We start from the raw sequence: 23,153 nt of genomic DNA on the forward strand, positions 1-23,153 counted from the left end.
TGGATCGATGATGCTCAGAGCGGCTGGCGGCATCTAATCTGATAAGATCCCTGTACGCTGGTGTTTGACCCACACGGAGCCTCTGCTTCGTGTCGACTTACACACTGCCAGTATGCCCAAACCATGTTTGTCTTACGCGTCCACACGCACACGCATATCGCTTGGTCTCCCGTCACGCCTCTCCGTCTCCACCTCCATGCCCCCACCTACCATCTCCGAGCTAAGTACATTCAATCTGTAACTTTGGCATCTAAGTCACACCTTCGTCCTGATTGGAAAATCATGGCTATACAACAGTCAGCTTACTGTATAGTTGCAGACGCGTTCACGAACATGGAGAAGTCCGTGCAATGTCTTTCGGCCATGCATCGTGCTTGAGACAACTGCTTTAGCATTACGGTAACGCATCGGTTGGGTGATCGGACGGCGCTCTATTTGTCCCCATTCTCGGGGACACAACTTTGTGCTTCTCAAAAATGAAGTGTGCTACATTTATATACATGCAGCCTCCACGTCACTCCCTCTTTTATCACGATTGAATGGAACATCCACAGATCTAGATAAGAACATCTATGCTCGGAATATCATACGTGTATACGCAAAATCGTACACTAACCTAAACTTGTATATACTCCATATCATCCATATTCGCACCCTCGCCGAAACCTATACACATCATCTCATCCTCGTGATACCAGTCATAAGAAACCCAAGCCAGAGAGAAACGCCGAGAAATGCAGCAAGCGTCGGTATCGAGTTCCAAGAAACGGAAAGAGCAGGCCAGTCCATATAACGCCGCGGTAAATTGTGAAAGGAGAAGTGAGGAAAGAATCCTAATTCCTGGTATTGACGCTCGAGTTGGGTGCCACAGCTCCAGCCGTCGTGTCATCGCCCTCTCTCACCAGAGCAGTGGATTCATCGTTTCTGGCAGGCTGGGGTGCAGCAGAAGCTGATGCCGCGCCCGAAGACGGTTCGCCCGCGAAAGGAGGTTCCTCACGAACGCTGTCTCCACGTCTCCGCCCAAACAAACTCATCCTCTTACTCCTCCTCCTGTCTTGCGCGCCTACATCCTCGCTACTCACATTCGCACCAACACCCGCTACTTCCCCACTGCCATTCCTACGCTGTTCTCTCAACCGGCGGAGAGCAGAAATGCGCTCGTCAGCCGAGGCGTTAGGGCGGCTGCGGAAGGACAGGATGTCGCGGAGGGTGGAGTGGCGGCGGTTGGCGGGCTCTTCAGACTGCAAGGGAGGGGCGAGGGTGGTGGAGTTGGGGTCAGCTTCGGCGTCGTTGGAGGTGTGCGAGGTAGTGGGGCGGAGGTCGACACGGCTATACGTTTGGTTAGCATTTTTTATTTTCTCAATTCTCGTCTTTGCGTATGGGGGGTATGCGATAAGGACAGAGGGTGGGATGTTCGACTCACCATAACGGACACGTGCCGCTCACGTTGAGCAGCCACGGATCCACGCACTCGGGGTGGAACTTGTGGTCGCACGGCAGCACACGGATGTCCTGCCCCTTTTCGAAGTCATCGGTGCAGATGGAGCACCCGAGTCCCTCCTCTGCGCTCGCAGCGCCGTTCGCACCAGCTGCTGAAGCAGCCCCCGCAGCCGGCGCGATGCCCGAGTCTAGGTGCTCTGCGTGGTCTGCGGCCGTGGGAGGTGTATGACTCCCTGTTCCTGTTTCTGTTGCGGGGGCCGTGTCAGCGGGCGGGGTGGTGGTGGCAGTGGCATCCGCCGTGCCATCAACACCGCGCGCCTCGGACGTGCTCCCCAACTCCACGTCCGTAGGTTTGGGCTGCTCGCGCTCGCCAAACTTGACAATCGGAATCGTATCCAATATCGCCATTCCAAGACCACGCGCTCTGCTCTGCCGCGGGCGTCCCATGACATCCCGTGGTCCATAGCGGTCGGGATGCCTGTGCGCGCGCACGGCACCGGTGACGATGATGACGAGGAAGAGCGCAGTGATGACGCCCGTGATGCTGTACAGGATAATCATGGCTACTGCAGTCGACGGGCTCGGGCCCAGCGGGTTCGTCTGGCCTGGATTTTGGGTTGGATCGGTGCTGTTGTTCTGCGTGTTGGCGCGGGTGATCTTTGCGTTAAACATCTGACCCGGTTGCAGCGCCTCGAGAGTGTCCTTCTGGCTGATTGCATCGCCCTTGTTGGTGGTACTGTAGAGGGCAAATAAATCCATGTTGGCATTGTCGGAAGTGTAGTTGCAGTAGTCTTCGGTGGTGCTGTAGAGGATGGCGCCGCTGGCAATGTGACTCAATTCTGAGAGGATGCTGTCGACGTGGATGTTGCCGGGATAATCGGACAGGTCGCAGCTGACGTAGGCGATCTGGTTACGCGAGATATTGTTCGCGGTTTCTGTGGTTGTGTAGAACAGGACAGCGTTGAGCTGTGGCATGTGTTAGCAATCATTCGAACGATCATGAGGCCTAAAACTGACGTCTACGTCGTCCGCTCCCGACGTCAACGGCACTAGGGTTGTGATGTTTCTCCCCTGGTTGTCCTGCAGATTGATGGTGCCCGTGTAGTTGTTATAGGCTGTCGACGAGTTGGCAGGCGCAATCGTCGTTGCGGCGGCCACGGTCGCGAAGAGCGCGCACGCGAACCGCGATGTCGATCGCTGCACCATGATGGCTTCCCCTCGCGCAGGAGTGCGCTCACTGGTTGACAGTCGTCCAGTCGTCGGTTGTCATACGTGGTGTCGAGTCGAGTCGAGTCGCCGCCGATATAGCACCACGCCGGAACGTCGTCCGCTCACCACGCGGGGTACGGTCCGAGGCTCCTCAATTCAGCGCAGCGCAATCCAGTATTCCCGGCGCGTTCAAGTCCCAGACAGCTTCACGCTCGACAGCATGGGAGTCACCAACGGCGAGGTTGAAATAAGGGCAGGTCACGATCACGGCGCGAAGTGCAAGACAGGACGCAGGCGGGTATGTATGCGTCCCAGTCGATGCAGTCCCCGGTCTGGTCCTCCACCACGGGCGCGGACGACCCCGGCAGAGAATCGGCGCCCAGGCCTATCGCCGAGTCCTATGCACGCGCAGGCCAGGATCGCCGCTGATGCGTCCATGATGCGTGCTGCGCTTCCAAATCCAACCTCGCATGTCTACGCTGGGCCCCATTTGCATTTCCCTTCGTTCCGGAAACTGCTCAGCGGCACGGGCGGAATCTCCTGAAACTCATGTTTGTTGTCTGTCTCTGTCATCATCGCCTGCACCGCCTCTCCGCCGTCGCCGTCGCCGTTGCCGTCCCCATCCCATTCGCTCACTCCCTCTGCCTACACATCCGGTACCTCCTACCGCGCGCCCAAAATCACTGCCCGTCTAGCTTATTTACACTTCCTTGATTTGATTCCACAACTTGGAAGGGCAAGTAGCGTTGTGGCTGAGGCCTCGGCTACCCTTGCGGGAGCGGTTGGCGTGGGATGTACAAGGCGCGAATCTCAAACAGGCCTGTGTCTCGGAACCACCAAGCGCCGAGGCGTTGACGCGCTGACACGTGTGGCATTGATGGTTCTGGGGAGGCAGCTTCCTTGTTGGCGCCGTCATACACTACGCGGCTGCCGTTGTGAGAGGACAAAGCAATCTGAGTGAGGCTTGCAGATAGCTGGGCGTAGGCAAAGATAAATTTCTCTGTGATGTGGGGTGAACACGACGGGTATTGGTGCTTTCAATGCTGAGTGCCAGCTGCACGTCATTCGACAGTAAGCCATGATTATACCAAAACGCTCCGGAATGTCATGAAAAACTTTGGTATTATGCTTCGACCCTAGATCAAACTCTAGACGCCATTGCTATGCATTGCCAAATGCAATTCAGCCCATCCTTGACATGCCCAAATCGAAGTAAAGTAATTATCTACCGCGTCGAACCACAGCTCGATCCGCACTATCTATTCTGGTTAATGCAACGCTTTCGGAAAACAAAGTTGACATCGAAAAAGTGAAAAAGCGGTAGTCGCGCTCACTAAAAAGCACGCCCGCCGCGTCCCCCTCCAAGACCGCCACCATAAGTCGTAAACTTCATTGACTGTAACTGGGCACCCAGAGCCAGTGTGTCCTTGGGATCGACGCCCATCCTGTCGAAATCGTTGAATCCAGACAGGAAGAAGCCGACGATGACCACCAGGTAGGAAAGAATGAGGATGGAGCCTTTGAAGTAGTTGCTTTTGCCCTCACCGTACATGTAGGAGAGGAGGAACACGCAGAGGATGACTGTGACCATGTCCCATTGCGGGAAGATTAGGGCTGGGAAGTAACGTTAGTATTCGGTTACATGGAAAGAAATGAGGCAACCTACTGAAAGTTTGGTCAACAACTTTGGCGGGATCGAAGCCGCGGTTGTGCCATGCACTGTAGAAGACAAGCGCCGGAATCTGCAAAAGAAGAACCTGTAGAGCGTAGGCGGAGCCAATCTCCATGGAAAGCGCAATGTTGCCGTTCATAGCGAATGAAATGGCGTTCTACGTACATGCCGTTAGCAAATATTCGTGGACATCACAGGTGGACTCACCAAGAACTCAGTTGTGTTAGGTACCAATGCAAACAACGTGATGCCCAGGAACTTTTCGTCGATGTTGGAACCCTCGAGAACCACGTCAACAGTGTTGACGAGAATCTCAGCAATGATAGCATACGCAATCGTAGCAGTCAGAAGGATTGCGGAACTCTTCGTCCGACTCCAGTTGGGAGCATCATGCCCACCCGCTGCATGGACTGCAGCAGGTTCTTCGACGGCTCCGACAGCTGCTTCAAATGTGCCAGTCCGGTGATGGTGCGGCCTGTCCTTTGCTGGCGTCGTAGCCATATGAGCAGCTTTGCGCGGAGCCTTAACGACATCCCTCGTTGCCAGCGCCGTGGTATGTGCGGCAATCTCGGTAATTTGCCGTACTAGAGACTCGTTGTCATGTTCCGACAGCCCCTCAAGATGGAAATTCGCGGAAGCAGTTCTTTGTTCGCCATCCTTGGGCGGCACAACGTGAGGTGTTGTCTGACCGTCGGCCCGCGAGCCAGGTCTTTTTGCATTCTGCTCTTCTTCGGTTCCATACCCCACCTGCTGAAGTGTCTGGCCCACGATGCGCTTGTACAGCTGGCTATTTCTAATATCAGCGCGTGCCACCGAGTTGCTCGTCGCTTGTCTGCTGAGAGAGCTTGGGAATTCGAGATGTCCGCTGTTGCTGAGCTGGCTGACAGACATATCTGCTGCTTTCTTCTCGTCAGCCTCCGTACTCCAGATCGTGGCAGCGTGAGTTCGGAGCGTGAATAGCAAGCCGATGACGTAGGATAGGAAGAGGAGTGCAGCCGCGATCCAAGTATACGGCTGAACGGCCTCGGTATAGAACTCATTGTCCACCGCTGGCGTCTGCGAGTAGTAGCACCTTCTGCAGTCCTGCTCCCTATCTAAACCATGGCTGCGGTGAACACACGAGGCGCATACCAGCTCATGGCTGCCGTAGATCTGATAGAAAAGCGTCGGTCCGAAAGCAGCAATGACGGCGAACAACAACATCGTCGATGTCACACCGGCGGACTTGACATTGAAACGCTGCGTTTTCCTCTTCAGAGCACCAAAGCACATGGACAATCCGGGAAGGAACAGTATACCAGCAAAGATGCTGCCGATGATGCTGCCTTCGACGAGCTGTGCTTTGTTCTGATTCAAGGCTACGCAGTACAGGAAGACCTCTACAACCGTAGAGAAGAAAGCGTTGATAGTCGCACCGACTCCCATGGAAGACTGGGCAGAAATGGACGCAACAGCCTGCCCGATGAAATAGGCCAACGGGATGATTGACAGAAGAGCCATAGCGAAGAGGAAGAATGTGTCCGTGAAAGCGTTCTTCAGTTCCAGCATTTCATGAAGAACAAAGTAATCGAAGATGACAAATGCTACGAGGCCCAGGAGGTTGATAAGGAAGATGTTGGTGCCGTCGATGGTATACTTCCAATACTTGGTGCCTACCGCGCGGTACGTGCACAGAAGAATGGAAGAAGACTCGCCCTGGCGGCGTACACTGCCACTATCAGAGTGGAACGAAAGCGCGAGAGGGTGTCGGCGGAGATGGTCAAACAGCAAAAGCGTGACTTTGCCCATAGGAATTGTGAACACAAAGAACCAACAGAGGCCGGAGACGAGAAAGAGCACAGGTGAGAAGACACCGTAGAAGAAGACGAAGAAGATAACCCGTCCAACATTCCACTTGCCACGACCAAAGAGCCTCCTCTTGGTCCTGGCGGTGTCGGTATGAGTGAGGTTCGCGCGACCATCCCGCCCAAGTAAGCTGGTAGTCTCATTCGCAGAATCGTTACTGTTTCTTCGCCTTCCGATCAGGGAGCCTGCACCTTCACTAGGACCGAAGAACAGACGTCCTTCTTCTATGTCACCGCTCTGCCATTGCTCGTATTCGCTGATGCTTCGACCTTCGCCTTCGTCTTCTTCGGCGTACGCCTCGTCTTGGAGCAACTTGACGTACTTTCCGAACGGATAGAAGAGGTATGCTGCGAGATGGAACAGTAGATGGGAGTACTCCTGACAGCTACCGGCAAACCAGAACAGGGCACAAAGCAGACCACCCGCAGCCGCGAAGATAGCGAGCCACCACCCAAACACGAGGGTCCAAGCAATGTTGAACAAAACCAACCATCGGCTGACGTGATGGCCCGGCGTAGAATGGATATCTTCCTCGGCGTTCCTCTGGACGGAACGCCCTTTCTTGTACAAAGCTGGTTTCCAGATCCTGATACCGAAGGGATGCGTTACGTTGATGGCCTCTTGTCTGTCCTTGAGCGTAAAGCTCTCCGCGTCGCTTATATCGCCGCCGTCGTCGTCATCGACTTCTTCGTCGACGCCGTTGCCGCTGTCGTCGTCGTCGTCGTCCGGCTGCAGTGTCCCTTCGCCAGAAGAAGCAGGTTGCACCTCAGTGTCGGTAGGTGCTGCAGCATTTGTTTGCTCCACACTTTCATCTTCCAACGAGTTGACCCTTGCTAGGCTAGGCGTCTGCGCTGCCGTTGTTCGACGCCGCACCGTGGAAGGCTTGCGGCGCAGCGGCTGACCTGGCACTTGACGCGCTGATTTTTGTTGTTGTTGTTGTTGTTGTTGTTGTTGTTGTTGCCTTTGTTGCTCGGCCAGCTCTCGGTCGATTTCATCTTGCGCGTCGTCCACGGAGAATTCCTGTCCTTTGGTGGGGAACCTAGCTGATGTTGCGCGGCGACTCATCGAGGGCTTCTTTGGTTTGGACGTGCTGGACGACGCGTCGGTGGTCGCTTGTTGTTGTCGGCGATCGATGGGAGATGTGATGGACCCTGCGTAGCTTTAGTAGCCGTTAAGCTTTGCTTTGAAACGGCGGAGCCTTATTACCATATCCTGCTGGCTGTGCTGAAGAAATCTGCGGCCGTCTACGTGCTGCTTCAGAGCTGCTCGTGCCGGTCGCATGCTGGCTCGCAGAAGCAGAGCCGGTGTCAAAGTCAGAGGGGCGTCGCGAGATGCTGGCCGAGGAAGTATTGCTCTTGCCTCCCGGCGCGGGGCGGTCGCCTTCGGCCATGACGTTCTGCGCGAGGTGCGATGGTGATATTCCGAGTTGGTGGTGTGAGGTAGCACGTCACTGGGCGTTGTCGTACACAGGCCGCTCACAACGCTGCGACACCTGCGACAAGGCGTTTACGGCGCGGAGGAGAACACAAAGCCAGCGACTGCATATCACACAGCGAGGCAACGTGAGGATTGGAGACTAGCGGCGTGACAGAGCAGATGACACTGTGTGGATTCCGATCAGCCGTCCATCCATACCAAGACCAGAAATCGAGCTGCAGCTGGCTCCGGCGCCTTTCCGAGTAGGCGAAGAGCCGCGATAGCCTCCCATGATGGAAACAATGGCAACGCTGCTCGAGGGGTTGGAGAACTTACACCTGCAGCTTCTCCTGCGCCTAGAAAGTCGACTCAACGGGCATACACTTGTGACCTGCAAGCTACCGCATTGCGAGCTGGGCAGTGGGGAAACAGGATGAAGGAACCCTGCGGGTGCCCCTTTCCCCTTTTGCTCTAGCGCAATACCGGAGCTCTGTCGGCCCGGAAGCTTAGTTAGATTCGCCGTGACGGCGGTCATGAGAGAGCTGCCGCCGCCAGCAAACACCCAAACACCACCAGCCCTATCCATCACCCCGCTGTCTTTCGCTCGCTCGGCCGCGCCTTCCGTGTGCGCCTCTCCAGCACATCCAGGCCTACCCCCACGTACCATCGAATCGTAAAAACACCGCGCCCGCAAGCTCCCCGCGACCGCCACCACCATGGCGCTCGATACCTTCTACCACAACAAGATCGAGTCGATGAAGCTGGAGATAATACAGGGCCAGGCCGTGCTCCGTCGCCTCGAAGCCCAGCGGAATGACTACAACTCGAGGGTACGGTTACTGCGAGAAGAGCTCGGCCTTCTGCAGCAGCCGGGCTCCTATGTCGGCGAGGTCGTAAAGGTAATGGGCACCAAGAAAGTCCTCGTCAAGGTGCATCCCGAGGGCAAATACGGTAAGATCCGGCGGCTGGCAGGTCATTTGGGCAGCACTGATATGTGATAGTCGTTGACATTTCCGACAACGTGGACATTGCCAAGCTCACCGTCGGGAAGCGCGTCACATTATTGAGCGACTCATACAAGCTGGAAAAGATGCTGCCATCGTCTGTTGATCCGCTCGTATCCCTCATGATGGTAGAGAAGGTCCCGGACAGCACCTACGATATGATCGGTGGCCTTGACCAGCAGATCAAGGAAATCAAGGAGGTCATTGAGCTTGGTCTGCAGCACCCTGAGCTATTCGAATCGCTCGGTATCGCACAACCGAAGGGTGTGCTGCTATATGGCCCTCCCGGAACAGGAAAAACGCTGTTAGCCCGTGCCGTAGCGCATCACGCCGACTGCAAGTTCATCCGAGTGTCCGGTAGCGAGCTGGTGCAGAAATACATCGGAGAGGGCAGCAGAATGGTTCGCGAGTTGTTCGTCATGGCGCGAGAGCACGCACCCAGCATCATCTTCATGGACGAAATTGACAGTATCGGCTCAAGCAGAGTGGAGGGCAGCTCTGGCGGCGATTCGGAAGTGCAGCGAACTATGTTGGAGTTGCTCAACCAGCTGGACGGTTTTGAACCCACGAAGAACATCAAGATTATCATGGCGACCAACCGTCTCGACATTTTGGACCCCGCGCTTCTGCGACCTGGACGAATTGATAGAAAGATCGAGTTCCCGCCGCCATCGGTTGAAGCTCGCGCGGATATTCTACGGATCCACTCTCGAAGCATGAACTTGACCCGCGGTATCAACCTCACCAAGATTGCGGAGAAGATGAACGGCTGCTCGGGAGCTGAGCTCAAGGGTGTATGCACGGAGGCCGGTATGTACGCGTTAAGAGAGAGGAGAGTGCACGTCACGCAAGAGGACTTCGACCTCGCGACTGCGAAGGTACTCAACAAGCACGACGACAAGGCGACCAGTCTTAGCAAGCTCTGGAAGTAGACCAGTGGGCTGGAGAGATATTTTGCTGCTGTGCCCCGATGCTTATTGAAGCGCGGCGCATGGCCATGTAACATCATGCACAGCACTGTAGACATGCTAGAGAACAAGTATGGAACAATCACGATCTGCTGTGGCTTGGTGATGTAGATGACTGAGGTTGGGCTTGCTTACGAGGGCGTTAGTCTTCACTTCTACTACTCTGCATAGCAAGTCTCCGAAAGGAAACTCAGAACAAGACTTCCGGACGAAATCATCATTGGGGTTGCCTATGCTCAAGATATCTTGACGCTCTCCACTTTGGTTGATGTTGATCGTTGCGTCTCCAGCGGTAGACCGCGTGGGTAAACGCACTTGAACACTCGTTCGCCTCGGCCTGTCCCTAGCGGCGCCGATCCCGAGTTCCGCAGCCCGTCACCCGTCCGATCATGCACCTCCAACACCTCTCCCTGTCGTGCCTCCGTATACGCAACCCCGCCAGCCCGGAAGAGGCAAACAAAGGATCAATACGACGAGCGCTGCTTGCGGCCTCAATAAGGCATGTAACAATGCTCAGTCTCCGTAAATTATCACAGAAGGAGGCATACTGAGTGGTTAAGTTGATAACGAATCTCCGCCGCCGATGGCGACATCGCGTATTCGACGCAAGGGTTCACAGAACTGCATATGCACCCGCAAACCGTGCACCAGGGCTTCCCCACACTAAGCCCAACTAGGGAGCTCCACTCACGCATCTCGCATGCGCATCCATCCTCTACCAGTCCATACAAAATAGTACTATCCCCGCCACCTAGCTGCCGCATATTCCCGCGCGCAGCTCAGTAGATTGTCTATTGAGTCTGCATTTCCAAGAAGACAGAGGAGCATCGCGTCATTGTGGCGCACGAACTTGAAGAGCGGGAGGGCCTGCTGAGCTCGCACGCCAATCGTGCTGGTGCTTTTAGCGATTCACCTTGCGGTGACGGTGAAGAGATGGGAAGAGAAGATGAAGTAGGAGGGGGCGAGATGGTGGTCGATGATGTGTTGAGGGAGGCGCCGGGGGCGGTGCTGGACGGGGCTGTCGACCCGGTGTATGAGGCGAAGGCGAGGGTGCTGAACAAGGCGATTCAGGACATTGGTATGGGGAGATATCAGTGGCAGGTAAGATAGTGTCTTTCAGTTTTCTGGGAGAGGGAATGGCAGAAACCTGGAAAATGATTGGATGCACATGACGGAGAAGACGAGATACGGCGGACGGGATCCAGGAACCGACACGATATGAGCCACCAACTGTACCCTGAAATGGAAAGCAGAAACGGAATCCAGAAACCGGAAAAGGAACCACAGAGTAGGGTAATCGGGATCCAGGAGATACTCAGAATACGGAATACAGAATGCAGAAAATCGAGGCGCTGCGGCACAGCAAAGGACCAGGGTACATATCATCCCTCTCCAGGAAACGGAAAACAGTTGAGACCACCCGAATCCCAAGATACAGACTGGAGGTTGACTGCGCCGCCCAAGATACAGAGTACGGTCGCAGACCACGGAAGCAGGACTCGGTATCCAGGAAACAGTGAGGAAACGGTAACAGGAAATGGTGACAGGACTCGGAGACAGCAAACGGTAACCACACTCTCGGGATTGATGCTTTATCTATAAATACGTCTCAACTCTATCATGGCTTCCAGTCACACCCGGATTCTTCAACGCCCAACGAGCCACATATTCAACCATGTACAATGACACCGTCAACACCTCCAAGGCCTCGAGCTATTTCGTCTATCTTCGTTACGCACAAGAACTTAGAAACCACCTGGCCCGCCTTCATCGCGCATTCAGGAGCGACCTCTTTCGCCTTTTGCACTCACTCTGGAGCTATCTCATCCGTCTTCGTTACGAATTCAGTCGTCCCGTCCTACGTTCACTCCACACATCGAAAGGCCGCACCTCCCATAGAATCTCCATCAACACGTTCAATGCCTTCCATGCCTTTACGTACAGTTTTTATTTCCGTTACGCAATCTTGGACCACCTCCGCCATCTCCGCTGCCTACTCAGGAACTACCTCCGCAATCTCCTCCACACAATCCAAGCCCAGATGGCCCTCCTCAATCGCTTCCGCGCGCCGCACACTCACACGCGACACCCCCGCTAACCGCACCCAGCTATTCATCGTCGTCGGCTTCGGCTGGGCCCAAGACAACCTCTGGCCCATTGCGACCTCACTCATCCTGCCCCCCATCCGTCTCGAGTTCAAACCCGACCGCGCCCCCTACCTCACACTCGCGCAAAATATCGGACTCCTCGTCGGCGCCGTGTTCTGGGGCTTCGGCTGCGACATCTTCGGCCGCCGATGGGCGTTCAACGCTACCATCGGTATCACGGCGGTGTTTGGGCTCGCGGCTGCCGGGTCGCCTAGCTTTGCTGCCATTGGGGTATTTGCGTGTCTCTGGAGTATCGGCGTGGGCGGGAACTTGCCTGTTGATTCGGCGATCTTCCTAGAGTTCCTGCCGGGGAGTCACCAGTGGTTGCTGACCGTTCTCTCGATCGACTGGGCGCTGGCGCAAGTCTTTGCAACGCTCGTTGCGTGGCCGCTGCTCGGCGACCTCACCTGCGAGGAAACGGACCCAGTCTGCACGAAAGCGCAGAACATGGGATGGCGCTACTTCATGATTGTGCTGGGCGGCGTGGCAATGGCCATGTTCTTCGGACGCTTCGTCTTCTTCACCATCTACGAGTCGCCCAAGTTCCTCATGGGCAAAGGGCAAGACGCCGAAGCAGTCAAAGTTGTCCACGAAGTCGCGCGCCGCAACGGCAAAACCTCGTCCCTCACCCTCGACGACCTTTCCGCCTGCAACACCCTCGCACTCCCCGGCACGACGCCACAGCGCTCCCACGCCGCCGCCGCCGTCCAGCGCAATCTCGAGAAGATAAACACCTCCCACGTCAAAGCACTCTTCGCCACCCCCAAGCTCGCCTACAGCACCACCCTCATCACCCTCGTGTGGGCGTTCATCGGCCTCGGCTTCCCGCTGTACAACGCCTTCCTCCCCTTCATCCAGGCCACCCGCGGCGCAGACTTTGGCGACGGCTCCACATACCTGACGTACCGCAACTCGCTCATCATCGCCGTGCTGGGCATCCCCGGCTGCCTGCTCGGCGGATACCTGGTGGAGCGACCCAGGATTGGGCGAAAAGGCACGCTGGCGGGCGCGACGGTGCTGACGGGCGTGTTCCTCTTCTGTTCGACCACGGCGCTGACCTCGGCGTCTTTGTTGGGGTGGAACTGCGCGTACAACTTCATGTCCAACATCATGTACGCGGTGCTGTACTCGTACACGCCCGAGATCTTCCCGACCAAGGATCGCGGGACGGGGAATGCGATTACGGCGAGTGCGAACCGCGTGTTTGGCATCATGGCGCCGATTGTGGCCATGTATGCGAATCTGGAGACGAGCGCGCCCGTGTACGTGAGCGGGGCGCTGTTTGTGGCGAGTGGGTTGCTTGTGCTGGTCTTGCCGTTTGAGAGCAGGGGGAAGGCGAGCTTGTGAGACGTGGGCGGAGTGAGAAGGAGCGGGATGGCCGTGCGGCGGTGCGGCGGTGCGGATGCGAGGTACCTTGCCCGAGGGTGAGATTGGGGGATGTGAGAGTGTAGCAGCGATCTAGAATACCAATGCCAGTACCAACACGATCATTGTGTTAGATCCACCCGCCTCCGCTCTGGTCCACATATCGCACGACTACCCACCCTACCTCTTCCACCATCGTTGCCGCATTGTGCCATGCTCACCCCGCATCCGTACTTGCCCAACCCAAGGACATGTTCAAGTCCAACGGCTCGCCATCACATCACTCCAAGCTTCCGAGACACCTGCCATCAGCGCCCCCTCCGCGCAGCAACACCCGAGACACACGATGGCAAACTATCAATACCATCATCGAGCATGCCCGTTTGCGGTGTGGCGTATGGGAAAGTGCATGGTAGAGAGTCGTGTGTGTGTGAGACAGAACACACAGCGGAGCGTGCTCCGGCGCCAGTTAGCCCGAACACACGTAGAGAAACAGAGAGACTGATGTCGACGTGGTGCCGACCGATGAACACGGCGCAGGGGAACTATCGTGAACGACACCGTGGGCGCTAGCATCCGGGTCTGTGTCAGTGTCGCTCGATATTCAGACGTCGGCGTCATCCTCCGACACATCACACATCGCTCTCGAAGCAAACGGGTAGTGCAGTGCAGTATGGTATGCCATTAACAAAGTACTACGGTAGTATAGTATAAACCAACATAACATACCGACCCGCGTGCATAGCCCCCACCGAGCCCAGCCCCAAAACTCCAGTGTTGTAGAGACAAGCAGAAAAGTCCATTCAAGAAAGGTAAGGTAGGGGAATAGGAAAGTATGCCTGGTCCGTGATGTCAACTCAACTCGTCTCGGTCCCAGCGTGTGCACGATGCCACCCGTGCGTCTCCTACAGGGCGTGTATGGCCGACGCCGTGACGTGTCTGTGGCGTGGCGCACTTCCCCTCTGCGGGCACCTACGCACAATGTTTCAGGCGGGCGCCACTATCACCGTCACCTTCACGTCGCACAGCACCATCGAACGCAGCCTAGACGTGCGTGCTTCGTCACTCCGCCTTAGCAGCACTTGCCGCCCATGCTGCCACCCGAGCCGCCGGCATCAGTTCCAACATCCACCTTGTTCGCGCTGGGTTCTGTCCGCGCGGAGTCGATGAGGCGCTTCTTGATGTCTGCGGCGAGGCTGTAGAAGGCCTGGTCGACGTTGATGTTGCTCTTTGCGCTGACCTCGAGGAAGGGTATGCCGAGCTCGTCTGCGAGCGCCTGGCCGCGCTCCGTGGAGACGGCGCGCTTCTCTTCCCAGTCGCACTTGTTGCCAATGAGGATCTTGTTGACGCCCTCGGTGGCGTGCTGCTCGACGTTGGAGAACCATGTGCGGATGTCTGTGGCGGGTGTTAGTACACGGAGATGCTGCAGTGTGCCCGAGTAGAGCTTGGCGACGTACTGTTGAAACTTCTCTCGTCCGTCACGTCATAGACCAGCAAGATGCCCATAGCACCTCTGTAATATGCGGTGGTGATGGTGCGGAAGCGCTCCTGGCCCGCCGTGTCCCATATTTGCAGCTTCACGCGCTTGCCGTCGAGCTCGATGGTCCGGATCTTGAAGTCGATTCCGATGGTCGTGATGAAGGATGGCGTGAAGGAGTCTTCGCTGAATCGCAGCAGACAGCACGACTTGCCGACGCCCGAGTCGCCGATTAGGAGCAGTTTGATCTGTGCGATCGCAGGTCAGCACGGTGGAGCAGCGTAAGGAGGGGCGGGCGGCCGAGCGGTCACGGTGCGTGGTCCCAGGCCGTGGGCACCGCCAGAAGCGCAGCGGTGGTCCTTACGAGGAAGTCATAGTTGCGTGTGCCCGCCATCTTGGTGCGTGAGCGCTGGGTCGCGCGGCGTGTCTGTAAAGTAGGCTGCGGTGTTGCACCCGCCCGCGTTGCTTCGGGGTTGAGTCGGGCTGTGTAGGAGGGTACGAATGGCCGGCAGCAGGGCGCGTGGGCGAGGGCCGGGGTGTGAGAAGCGTGTGGTCAGCCGCCTCGGAGCAGTCGTGGAGTGTGCGTCGCGAGGAGTCGGGGGCGATTTGTCTGCGGTGCTGCGTTGTGATGCGTGGGTACCTACGTCGACCGCTGCTGCTTGAGCGCCCGTGCCAAGCCAGGCTGGCGCCACAGACGCCACACCTCACTGCGAGACCCTGCCCGTCCCCGGGGCCAGTACCACGGCACGTGAAGCCCCTGTCGCCGGGTGGGCAAAAGGCTTGGTCATGCACCGTTGCCTGTGTCACCTCGGCGTCCTGTATCCTGCGTCCTGCTGCTACACTCGTCGACGTTCCGCACTACCGACATGCCCACAAGAGAGCACGGGCACACCGATTGAGACGAGTCGCTCACGTACACGGACTGGGCCGCTGTCACAGCTCGTCATAGCTCGCCAGCCGAGATGGATGCAACGGCCTGATAACCCGACACCCATGCTGGATAAACTGTTATGCTTGATTTGAGATGACGCTATGCTTTTGCATCTGCCAATGAAGGCGCATTTGTTGTACAGGCCTTTATGCAATCACGCACCCATCTAGGATCTGAACCACCGCGAGTACGCCCACCGTATCCGCTCAACCACCTTCTGCTGCCGCTCCAGCCCAGACTGGATGTTAACTAATTCGTCGATCTCCTGCAGGAAGTCGTGGAAGATGCGTCGTGGAAGCACTCTGCTGGCTTCTTGTCTCAGCAGATGTACTTCGCAGAGCAGCAGGCCGTGGTCTCGGTAGTAGATCTCTCCAAACTCGTTCGGTGTGGCGCCGACGAGAATCCGGTCAATGTTTCTGAGGAACCGTCAGTTTGTGGCAACATGTAGACAGAAAGCAAACGCATCTGTTTTTCGGCCAGTATTCAAGTGACGTACCTCAGGATGAGCAGGAGCTGGCCTTGTCGCGCAAACTGCTTGACGCCCTTGCGGCCAGTGACCAAGCCTCTCAACCACCGGTACACCCCAACCGTCACGAGCACACCTGGGGTCAGTCCGATAAATCTGTTCAAACTCAGTCACTGCTTCTTGTGGTAATGCGAGAAACTTACCCAAATAGTAGCTCCTGGCTCTTCAAGATCGAATCGATTCCGCTCATAGCCACTTCTACGTCGACCTTTGTCTTTTGCACCTGTATCAGCAATGCACTGGCCAGGTTGCCCATAATCGCCCCTTTCACAGGACTCTGGATGTCCCGCTCATAAGCTCTCAGAACGGGCGTAAGGTCTCCCTCGCGTACTTTGGCACGGATGTCAGCAATCTGCGTGTCGTTGAGGGCGGGTCCTTCTGGGTTCTGCACAGCAAAGTCTACAACCATCCGCTCGAGGCTGGCTCTATCGGATTCCAGGCTACGTTTACTGAGGATGGAAACCTCGCTGTCTTCGTTGTGTCGGATAGTGCCGATGACTTTCTTAGCAGGCTCAACAACCCAGTTTGACCAAAAGTCAATGACAGTTTGGCCCAATTCGCGGACCCAGGTAATGATCTCTTCTTGGCGGTTGATGACGATGCGTAGGATGGTAGTAGATGAGACAAGAGCTATCGAGACTGGCAGCCAGTAGCGAACGAGACGTGATGGCCGGCCATGCTCACGGACAGTGGCCTGGAAGTTCGAGGTGTATGCGGGAAGAGCATGGCTAAGTAGACCATCCAGCCTTGAGACTACATCAGAGGGCTTCAGTGAGGTTGCGGTGCGTTCTCCTGAGGGTTCATGTAACTCGTAGTAATGATCGTCCTGGGTAGTGGCCGCGACAGAGTCGTCGAACTTATCGACGTGCAATTCAGCGTCGTTGACGTTGTGTATGACGGCGTCCATGAGTGCGATGCTTTTTGCTACGGTGCTCTTCCATCGATGTCGCTTGTCCGCGGTTCCGTACTGGCTCGGCGAGTGCAAGCCTTCGTCGTGTATGCTGCATGTGCTCAGCATCATCGGCGCTCAATTGGAGCGTGACGCTTACCTTTCGCTGCCCAGACCCTCTCCCAGCAGAAGACCCAGAGCGTTGGCATTCTTCATCCTCATTCGCTTCAGAGCTGCACTCTTCTTCCGACCTTCATTCCGCGCCACGCCTAGTGGACTCACCACCCTCCGCTGAATCTCCCTGACATTTCTGTCTCGTATCGTGTCCCGTACCAATGTGTAGAAGTCGCGCCAGCCGTCGACTGCCAGCCTCCCTCCTTTGTCCTTTACGTCGCGATACACATCTCGAGACCACTTGTATATTCGAATCGGAGAGGTCTGAATCGAGTACAGCCCGGCGAAGCGATAGGTCGAAATTATGTCGTCCCAGTACCATATGTCGTCTTCAAGCGGAATGGTCTGTTCAAGGATGGTGGAGAGGACGTAGCCGTAGGCCTGGGTGGTAGCTTTGCTGAGCAGGAGCCATTCCAGCTCGTGCTCGTAGGAAGACTCGTGCGCGTGGGCCGATTGCCTGTGGTAGCTGCCTGAATCGTCCTGCTCGAACAGATACGCGCACGTTGCACACTGCGAGGAAATATCTGCTTCCTGCAGTATTGATCGGATCTTGGCCGCAGGCACGAGTGAATGCTTTGCCGAATTCGTTGTCGATAAGCTCTTGATCAGGCGCTGCAACTGTTCTATTCGCGCTACGCGGTGCGGGTCGTGGATGTCCTCGGCGGCTATTGCAAATGCGCCGCCGTCGCTGGTGCTTGACAGCTGCAACCGGTCCAGCTGGCTGTCGATGCGCCGAATCTGACTGTCTATTGTTAGCTGTCCGCAAATGCACAGCGTTACGCGCAACGTACTCGACCACAAGACTCATGGTTGCTTGCCGCCGTGGTGTCCCGAGCCTGGGAAGAGGATCAACAAGGAAGGACCAGGATGCGAGGTGTCGCGGTCGGTGACGTCGATCTGCCGCCGACAGCCTCGGCCAATCATCTTGTGCGACAAGCGATCCCTGTCCACGGGTTCTCAGCACTCGCCTGGCAGGGGTGCATGAATTCTATTCACTTTCACTATTCACCTGCACTATCCGCTCCTTCTACTTAGTTGCTGTTCTCTCTACATCTCTGCTTTCCTGCCTCTGTATCACCTTTGACTAGGACTCGTGTATCCTATCCCCCTTGTACCGGGACCAATGGGCGCAAATTTCAACTCTACGCAACTCACCGTGGTGTCATGTTCAGAAACCAAGCCCTAGATCACAAATTCCTGTTGCCGCCGTACGATATTGAGCGGAGGGCTAATCATTACGAGAGAGCCCAGACTGCGCAAAACCTCCGTGCGAACACAGCAGGGTCGTCTCCAGAAAACGATAACGAGGTGCGGGTGCAAAGGGAGAGGTATAAGACACATCACTCCTACATGCGCGTGCAACTGCTCTAGCCGGGCAGCAGATCCATAGCCGACACCACCATCGATGTTTCCACGCATGTGCCAGTGTCCTCATCCTCGATGTACAACAAGCTTGATATGGTACCTGTACACACTTGACAGCTTCATTTCAAGACGTGGACTTTATTCACAGCATGACGGACCTCGAAATGCGGAGGATCAGATTAGGTATCGTAAAGTGTAGTGTGGCGCCGTGCTATGCTACCATTGAAGACTGAGTGGACTATGTTACATTGGGAGTAGAGTAGTTCTCCACTATGATTGTGTATTACAATGTTCGTCGCGAGAGGCACGACGGCAAGTCACTTCGAGGTAGAGTATTCACAGCGTCAGGAAGCTCAGGATGTGTAGGGGTGATGTACGATTCGGGTCAGTCTATAGACACAAGGAAACACTGGAAAAACAACCATTACCAGTACCTCTGGATGCTTCAACATCCATCCAACATGGTTCCCAAAAGGAGGCGCCTGGACATGCGTAAGGAAAGAGTCGGGGTATGCACAGCCAATTATCTCTCAATCAATCCGTATTCACACACATTATCGACCCGCAGTGATTAGCAGGTCATTTACATAGCGAAGAAAGCAAAGGCGGCACCAAAGACCATGCCGGCCTTGACGTTGAGCGCGTTCGCCGCACCGCTGAACTCAGACGGAGGAGGCGAGTTGATAGCGCCAGTGCCGGTGGGGAACGTGACGGAGGTGAAGCCAGAAGCGCCAGACGCGATCGGGTAGGGAGCGGTGGGGTTGGCAGGCGCCGGGGCAGGCGTAGTAGGAGCAGCAGGGTAGAGCGCGATGGGCTCAGTGGGGTTCGCGCCGGGAGCACCAGGGGTCTCGGTGGTGAAGCCAACCTGGGGGACAGTGTAGGTGGAGCTGCCGTAGGTGATGGTGGTGCAGGGGATGCTGCCAGGCTGCTCAGGAGCGGGCGCAGGCGTGGTGCCAGGGGTCTGGGGCTGCTCGGGCGCGGCGGTGGTGGCGGGTGTCTCAGGCGCAGAGGTGACAGGAGCGGTAGGCGGCGCAAGCGGCACGTCGGTGCACTTGTCGATGATGTGCGGGTTCTCAGGGATCTGGGGCGCGCAGATGCCGACGAAGTAGGAGAGAGCCTGCTTGACCTCCTCCTCCGTGCCGTAGGCCTTGACACAGTCGATGACATTGTCAGTGAGGTCGGGAACCTTGCAGTAGCAGGCAGAGTCGGTGTTGTCCTTGCACTCGGACTTGAGCTTGAGCCATGTGTTCAGGCACTTAGGAAGGCACTCGGGAGGAGTGTAACCACCGGGAGGAGGAGTGACAGTGGGAGGCTGCGACGAGACGGGCGAAGATGGGACGGTGCCGTTGTAGGAGGTAGCCGGGGCGGTCTCAGTTGGTGCAGTCTCCGTTGCGGGAGCCGAAGAAACGGGGGTGCTTTCAACAACGGAGCTGGTCTCGCACGCAGGCTGGCCGTATCCACCGCATTCGCCGCTTGGGGTCGATGAAGCAGGAGCCGAAGACACGGGGGTGCTCTCGACGACGGAGCTGCTCTCAGCAGGGGTGCTCTCGACGGCGGAGCTGGTCTCGCAAGCTGGCTGTCCGTATCCGCCACACTCGCCACTGGGCGCCGATGAAGTGGGGACCTCGGTGCTGCTGGACGGGACTTCCACTGGAGTGCTGCTAGGGGTCTCTGGCGGCGTAGGGGGGGCAGTGGAGGAGTTGGTGAAGCTGCTGCTGCTGCCGCACGAACCGTAACCACAGAAAGGCGTCCTGATGCTCACGCTGCTGGACTCGGGAGGAGGCGGCGGTGAGTCGGAAGTCTGAGGAGGAGCAGTGGTCTCCGGCGGCGGTGGGGGCACCTCAGAAGAGCTGGAGGGCACTTCCGAAGAAGTTGAGGGAGGGGCCTCGGGGGTAGTTGGGGGAGTGTAAGGAGGCGGAGGCGTGTATGATTGTCCGGGGTTGCAATCGAAGCCCACGTTGTGGACGCCAATATCACAGCTGTCTTTACCTTCGCTACTGTTGCCGAGGTAGACGTCGACTGACTGAGCACCACCGCACTGAGTGTTCTGCACGGTGGTACCTTCCTTCTTACAGCTCGTGCGCTGCTTGCAGATGCTGCCGTCCTTCATCTTGTAGTGGAAGTCGAGCTCGGCATCGTGGTCCACGGAGATATCCATGTGAGTCACGGAGAAACCATCCTTCTTGTCGCAGCTGAAGGAAGCAGGCTTCTCCTTACCGCAGCTGTTGGTGAGGGCCTTGGCTCCGAAAGTGCGCTTGGTGATGTGGTCACGCTTGCCGAACTTCTTGGTGGAGCACGACCAACCTCCGCCGAAGTCGAAGTCGTCGTACTTGCCGGGCTTGTCGCCGTCGTTCAGGTCGGACCAGTCGTATCCGCCCTTCTGCTTGTCGGTGCACTCGTTGTTGTTGTAGCCGGGGGTGTTGTAGTTGGTGGCCTGGCGGTCCCAGTGGGCGGCGACCTGCTGGGCAGCAAGGCCGGAAATAAGAAGAGCAATAGAAGCCTTCATTATGAATTGATGTAAGGTGTATTGGAGAAGCGAAAGACTACAGTAGCTAGACTGTATGCAGTGGTGTAGACCAGCTTAATGAAAGTGATTGTTGAAATTAAACACGGAAGAAGAGACAAAGAAAACGAATGACTTTGTCTTTCCCACAGCCTTGATGGAATACCGAACAAGAAAGTGAATGCTGTGATGAGGAGAAGAAAGCACGTTATGGGGACAGAGCAGGCATAGATATACCTACCGATTGTTCTTGTCCAGGCACGGACTTGAAACGGGTGCTTGAAACGGAGTCAGATGCATAGTCGGTGATTGGAGAATCGAGTATAGTGCTCAGCCACGGACTGGCAGCGGCATGTCCTTGTCGCGCGCGCCCATGCCCCCAGGCGTCAGAGGCGGGCCCATGGCAGGTCCGTCACAGGTACCTGGCCGGGTGAGGTCGAGTGCTTCGAAGCGCTCTGAAACGCCTGGAAATACATAGCGCCATTGGTTATGCAGGTACAGGCCCAATGGGTGGGCCAGCTGGCCCAGGCGCGCCCGATTTTAGGTCTGCCGAGCCGCACGCGCGAACAGGAGCCGCTGCTCGTTGGCGGCTGTCTGCCCGTTGTCTTGTCTTGCTCGCTGTCCTGTCCATCGTCTCTTCTCACAGTCGGTGGCGGTTTGCAGGAGCATCTGGACGTCGTCGCCCGAGACGGCAGGCCAGCGCGCCGCCCGCATGCCGCCCGCACGTAGGAATAGGCCGTGTTGCGCGAGCCGTGAGACGTTCGCCGCCGCCCCTGCATGCGAACGGTCCCAAAGAAGACATCGGCTTCCCCAGGAGGGAGTCGTCTTTTTGGCATCCGCAAGCCGCTAGCCCGATAGCCGTCGCTTGAGGCATGTGGCGCTGAGTCGCTGGACGCTGCACGGCCGTGTTTCAGAAGCGAATCGTACCGCCGTCGTTAAGCATCTTACACAAAAATAAGGAAGCTTGAGCGCTATCGAAACCGTGATCGTCCGCTTATAGCACGCATCGTTATGCGACAGGTGGATCTTTCGACGTCTTTTTCGCCGTGGGCTGTCTTCCGACGCCAGCGGCCAGAGTCGATAAACACACTGACTCTTGCCCGTGTTTGCACCCGTGGACCGATGGCTGCCGTGCATTCAATGAAATCCAAAACAAGCAGCAATCACCGTGTCGTCCCAGCTGGGAAGGGCACCAGGCGCTGTGCCAGGCCGGCGACGGACCTGCCTAGCGCACAGGCGAGCGCCATCAACGGACTTCTCTCATTCTGGGGCGTTACATAATCGCCCATACATGCTCCAGGGGCCGCACGAGCTACCGATTAAGCTTCAGACAGGCTCCAGACAGGCGACCGCAACGGAGGTGGCGGTGTCAAGCACGCCGCTGGGGACACCCAGCTGTCACCGCTGGCCTTCGATTACTCTTCTGGACCCGTGACTTCGTTCGCCGAATCGCCGACGGAGCTCAGCAACTCCACTTTGCGGAGGGCGTTGGGAGTAAGCGCGAGACATGCCGTTCGGGGACGGGAACGTCGGTTTGCCTTGAGAACATAATCCCGACGGCTCGCACGTTTGTACGTCGTTCTGTGCATACGAACGCGTCTTAGTGTACGCATCTTTCTTGTCGAGAATCTCGCCCTCATGTGCATCCACCACAGCCGTCTGCAGTATGTATAGACATGCACCGTGATTGACTGAAGACATGCATAGGTCATCTACCTGACCAGTTTCAGGGCTGGTAGGGTCATCGCACCCTTGTGCAACAGCCTTTCCACTCTGTGTATGTGAATCGCGAACGGTTTCTGAGCTCCACGCTGAGGGCGAACATTTTCATGCGTTCTCGGTACCATAGGTAACTGTGCATCTATTCCGGGCATTGCGCGATGGCTGACGGGCACCGTGTCAAGGATCTCCCAGCGCGTTAAAAACCTGCTCTCCTCGTATCATGAGGAAGCCTCGAAGGAGGTGTGATTCAATCGCAGAGAATCAATACTCCTCAAACGACACCCTGCATCCCGAATCGTGCTTGCCACCTGTGGACTAGCGTTTGCCTCGGCTACCGTTGACATCAGTACCGCCAGCAGCGTCACCCCACCCTTCACGCAGCTACCCCAGATACCGTGGCAAGCCGCATAGGACCGGTAGATGCGAAAGCTCATACCGAGCAGTGCGACTTTTGCTGCTTGTTCCGGCTGGGTCTTACGGCCTTCATGACTACTAGAGAG

At 56.7% G+C, this 23,153-nt stretch overlaps 8 protein-coding genes across 8 annotated transcripts; 2 read left to right on the forward strand and 6 right to left on the reverse strand.

The window, feature by feature from the left end:
• Positions 1 to 499: 499 nt before the first annotated feature.
• Positions 500 to 2,956, reverse strand: CC84DRAFT_1162395 (uncharacterized protein). The gene is made up of 3 exons (XM_018177984.1): positions 2,458 to 2,956; positions 1,424 to 2,406; positions 500 to 1,329 (listed from the first exon to the last, which is right to left on the reverse strand). The coding sequence occupies exons 1-3, from the start codon at positions 2,644 to 2,646 to the stop codon at positions 834 to 836; spliced, it is 1,668 nt and encodes a 555-aa protein (XP_018038814.1). The 5' UTR covers positions 2,647 to 2,956; the 3' UTR covers positions 500 to 833.
• Positions 2,957 to 3,750: 794 nt separating this feature from the next.
• On the reverse strand, positions 3,751 to 8,008 carry CC84DRAFT_1162397 (uncharacterized protein). The gene is made up of 5 exons (XM_018177985.1): positions 7,919 to 8,008; positions 7,373 to 7,768; positions 4,529 to 7,317; positions 4,316 to 4,478; positions 3,751 to 4,263 (listed from the first exon to the last, which is right to left on the reverse strand). The coding sequence occupies exons 2-5, from the start codon at positions 7,554 to 7,556 to the stop codon at positions 3,983 to 3,985; spliced, it is 3,417 nt and encodes a 1,138-aa protein (XP_018038815.1). The 5' UTR covers positions 7,557 to 7,768; positions 7,919 to 8,008; the 3' UTR covers positions 3,751 to 3,982.
• Positions 8,009 to 8,132: 124 nt separating this feature from the next.
• CC84DRAFT_1257306 (26S proteasome subunit P45) lies at positions 8,133 to 9,860 on the forward strand. Its single transcript, XM_018184721.1, has 2 exons — positions 8,133 to 8,533; positions 8,584 to 9,860. Exons 1-2 carry the CDS (start codon positions 8,299 to 8,301, stop codon positions 9,516 to 9,518), a joined length of 1,170 nt encoding a protein of 389 aa, XP_018038816.1. The 5' UTR covers positions 8,133 to 8,298; the 3' UTR covers positions 9,519 to 9,860.
• Positions 9,861 to 10,520: 660 nt separating this feature from the next.
• On the forward strand, positions 10,521 to 13,048 carry CC84DRAFT_1185303 (sugar transporter-like protein; the record flags this gene model as incomplete). The annotated part of the gene is made up of 2 exons (XM_018180796.1): positions 10,521 to 10,655; positions 11,663 to 13,048. The coding sequence occupies 2 exons, from the start codon at positions 10,521 to 10,523 to the stop codon at positions 13,046 to 13,048; spliced, it is 1,521 nt and encodes a 506-aa protein (XP_018038817.1).
• A 1,090-nt stretch (positions 13,049 to 14,138) lies between these two features.
• Positions 14,139 to 17,871, reverse strand: CC84DRAFT_1185304 (NCA2-domain-containing protein; the record flags this gene model as incomplete). Its single annotated transcript, XM_018180797.1, has 7 exons — positions 14,139 to 14,461; positions 14,524 to 14,729; positions 15,672 to 15,890; positions 15,971 to 16,096; positions 16,144 to 17,001; positions 17,050 to 17,805; positions 17,855 to 17,871. The coding sequence occupies 7 exons, from the start codon at positions 17,869 to 17,871 to the stop codon at positions 14,139 to 14,141; spliced, it is 2,505 nt and encodes an 834-aa protein (XP_018038818.1).
• Positions 17,872 to 18,198: 327 nt separating this feature from the next.
• Positions 18,199 to 18,522, reverse strand: CC84DRAFT_577860 (uncharacterized protein). Its single transcript, XM_018186738.1, has one exon. It carries the CDS (start codon positions 18,480 to 18,482, stop codon positions 18,246 to 18,248), a length of 237 nt encoding a protein of 78 aa, XP_018038819.1. The 5' UTR covers positions 18,483 to 18,522; the 3' UTR covers positions 18,199 to 18,245.
• A 223-nt stretch (positions 18,523 to 18,745) lies between these two features.
• CC84DRAFT_1162403 (uncharacterized protein) lies at positions 18,746 to 21,355 on the reverse strand. Its single transcript, XM_018177986.1, has one exon. It carries the CDS (start codon positions 20,932 to 20,934, stop codon positions 19,012 to 19,014), a length of 1,923 nt encoding a protein of 640 aa, XP_018038820.1. The 5' UTR covers positions 20,935 to 21,355; the 3' UTR covers positions 18,746 to 19,011.
• A 913-nt stretch (positions 21,356 to 22,268) lies between these two features.
• Positions 22,269 to 23,041, reverse strand: CC84DRAFT_1162404 (uncharacterized protein). Its single transcript, XM_018177987.1, has 2 exons — positions 22,836 to 23,041; positions 22,269 to 22,780 (listed from the first exon to the last, which is right to left on the reverse strand). Exon 2 carries the CDS (start codon positions 22,630 to 22,632, stop codon positions 22,330 to 22,332), a length of 303 nt encoding a protein of 100 aa, XP_018038821.1. The 5' UTR covers positions 22,633 to 22,780; positions 22,836 to 23,041; the 3' UTR covers positions 22,269 to 22,329.
• Positions 23,042 to 23,153: the final 112 nt, after the last annotated feature.

This window comes from Paraphaeosphaeria sporulosa (assembly GCF_001642045.1).
Source record: "Paraphaeosphaeria sporulosa strain AP3s5-JAC2a unplaced genomic scaffold CC84scaffold_3, whole genome shotgun sequence".
Lineage (NCBI taxonomy): Eukaryota > Fungi > Ascomycota > Dothideomycetes > Pleosporales > Didymosphaeriaceae > Paraphaeosphaeria > Paraphaeosphaeria sporulosa.

Bases quoted from the DNA above. Each gene is read 5' to 3' on its own strand.
- CC84DRAFT_1162395 (XM_018177984.1), bottom strand. From the start codon at position 2,646: ATGGTGCAGCGATCGACATCGCGGTTCGCGTGCGCGCTCTTCGCGACC. The intron at 2,407-2,457 runs GTCAGTTTTAGG...CACATGCCACAG, and splicing joins CGGGAGCGGACGACGTAGAC to CTCAACGCTGTCCTGTTCTA. The intron at 1,330-1,423 runs GTGAGTCGAACA...CCAAACGTATAG, and splicing joins AGCGGCACGTGTCCGTTATG to CCGTGTCGACCTCCGCCCCA.
- CC84DRAFT_1162397 (XM_018177985.1), bottom strand. From the start codon at position 7,556: ATGGCCGAAGGCGACCGCCCCGCGCCGGGAGGCAAGAGCAATACTTCC. The intron at 4,479-4,528 runs GTGAGTCCACCT...GCATGTACGTAG, and splicing joins CTAACACAACTGAGTTCTTG to AACGCCATTTCATTCGCTAT. The intron at 4,264-4,315 runs GTAGGTTGCCTC...GTTACTTCCCAG, and splicing joins AGTTGTTGACCAAACTTTCA to CCCTAATCTTCCCGCAATGG.
- CC84DRAFT_1257306 (XM_018184721.1), top strand. From the start codon at position 8,299: ATGGCGCTCGATACCTTCTACCACAACAAGATCGAGTCGATGAAGCTG. The intron at 8,534-8,583 runs GTAAGATCCGGC...GATATGTGATAG, and splicing joins GCATCCCGAGGGCAAATACG to TCGTTGACATTTCCGACAAC.
- CC84DRAFT_577860 (XM_018186738.1), bottom strand. From the start codon at position 18,482: ATGCGTGGAAACATCGATGGTGGTGTCGGCTATGGATCTGCTGCCCGG.
- CC84DRAFT_1162403 (XM_018177986.1), bottom strand. From the start codon at position 20,934: ATGAAGGCTTCTATTGCTCTTCTTATTTCCGGCCTTGCTGCCCAGCAG.
- CC84DRAFT_1162404 (XM_018177987.1), bottom strand. From the start codon at position 22,632: ATGTCTTCAGTCAATCACGGTGCATGTCTATACATACTGCAGACGGCT.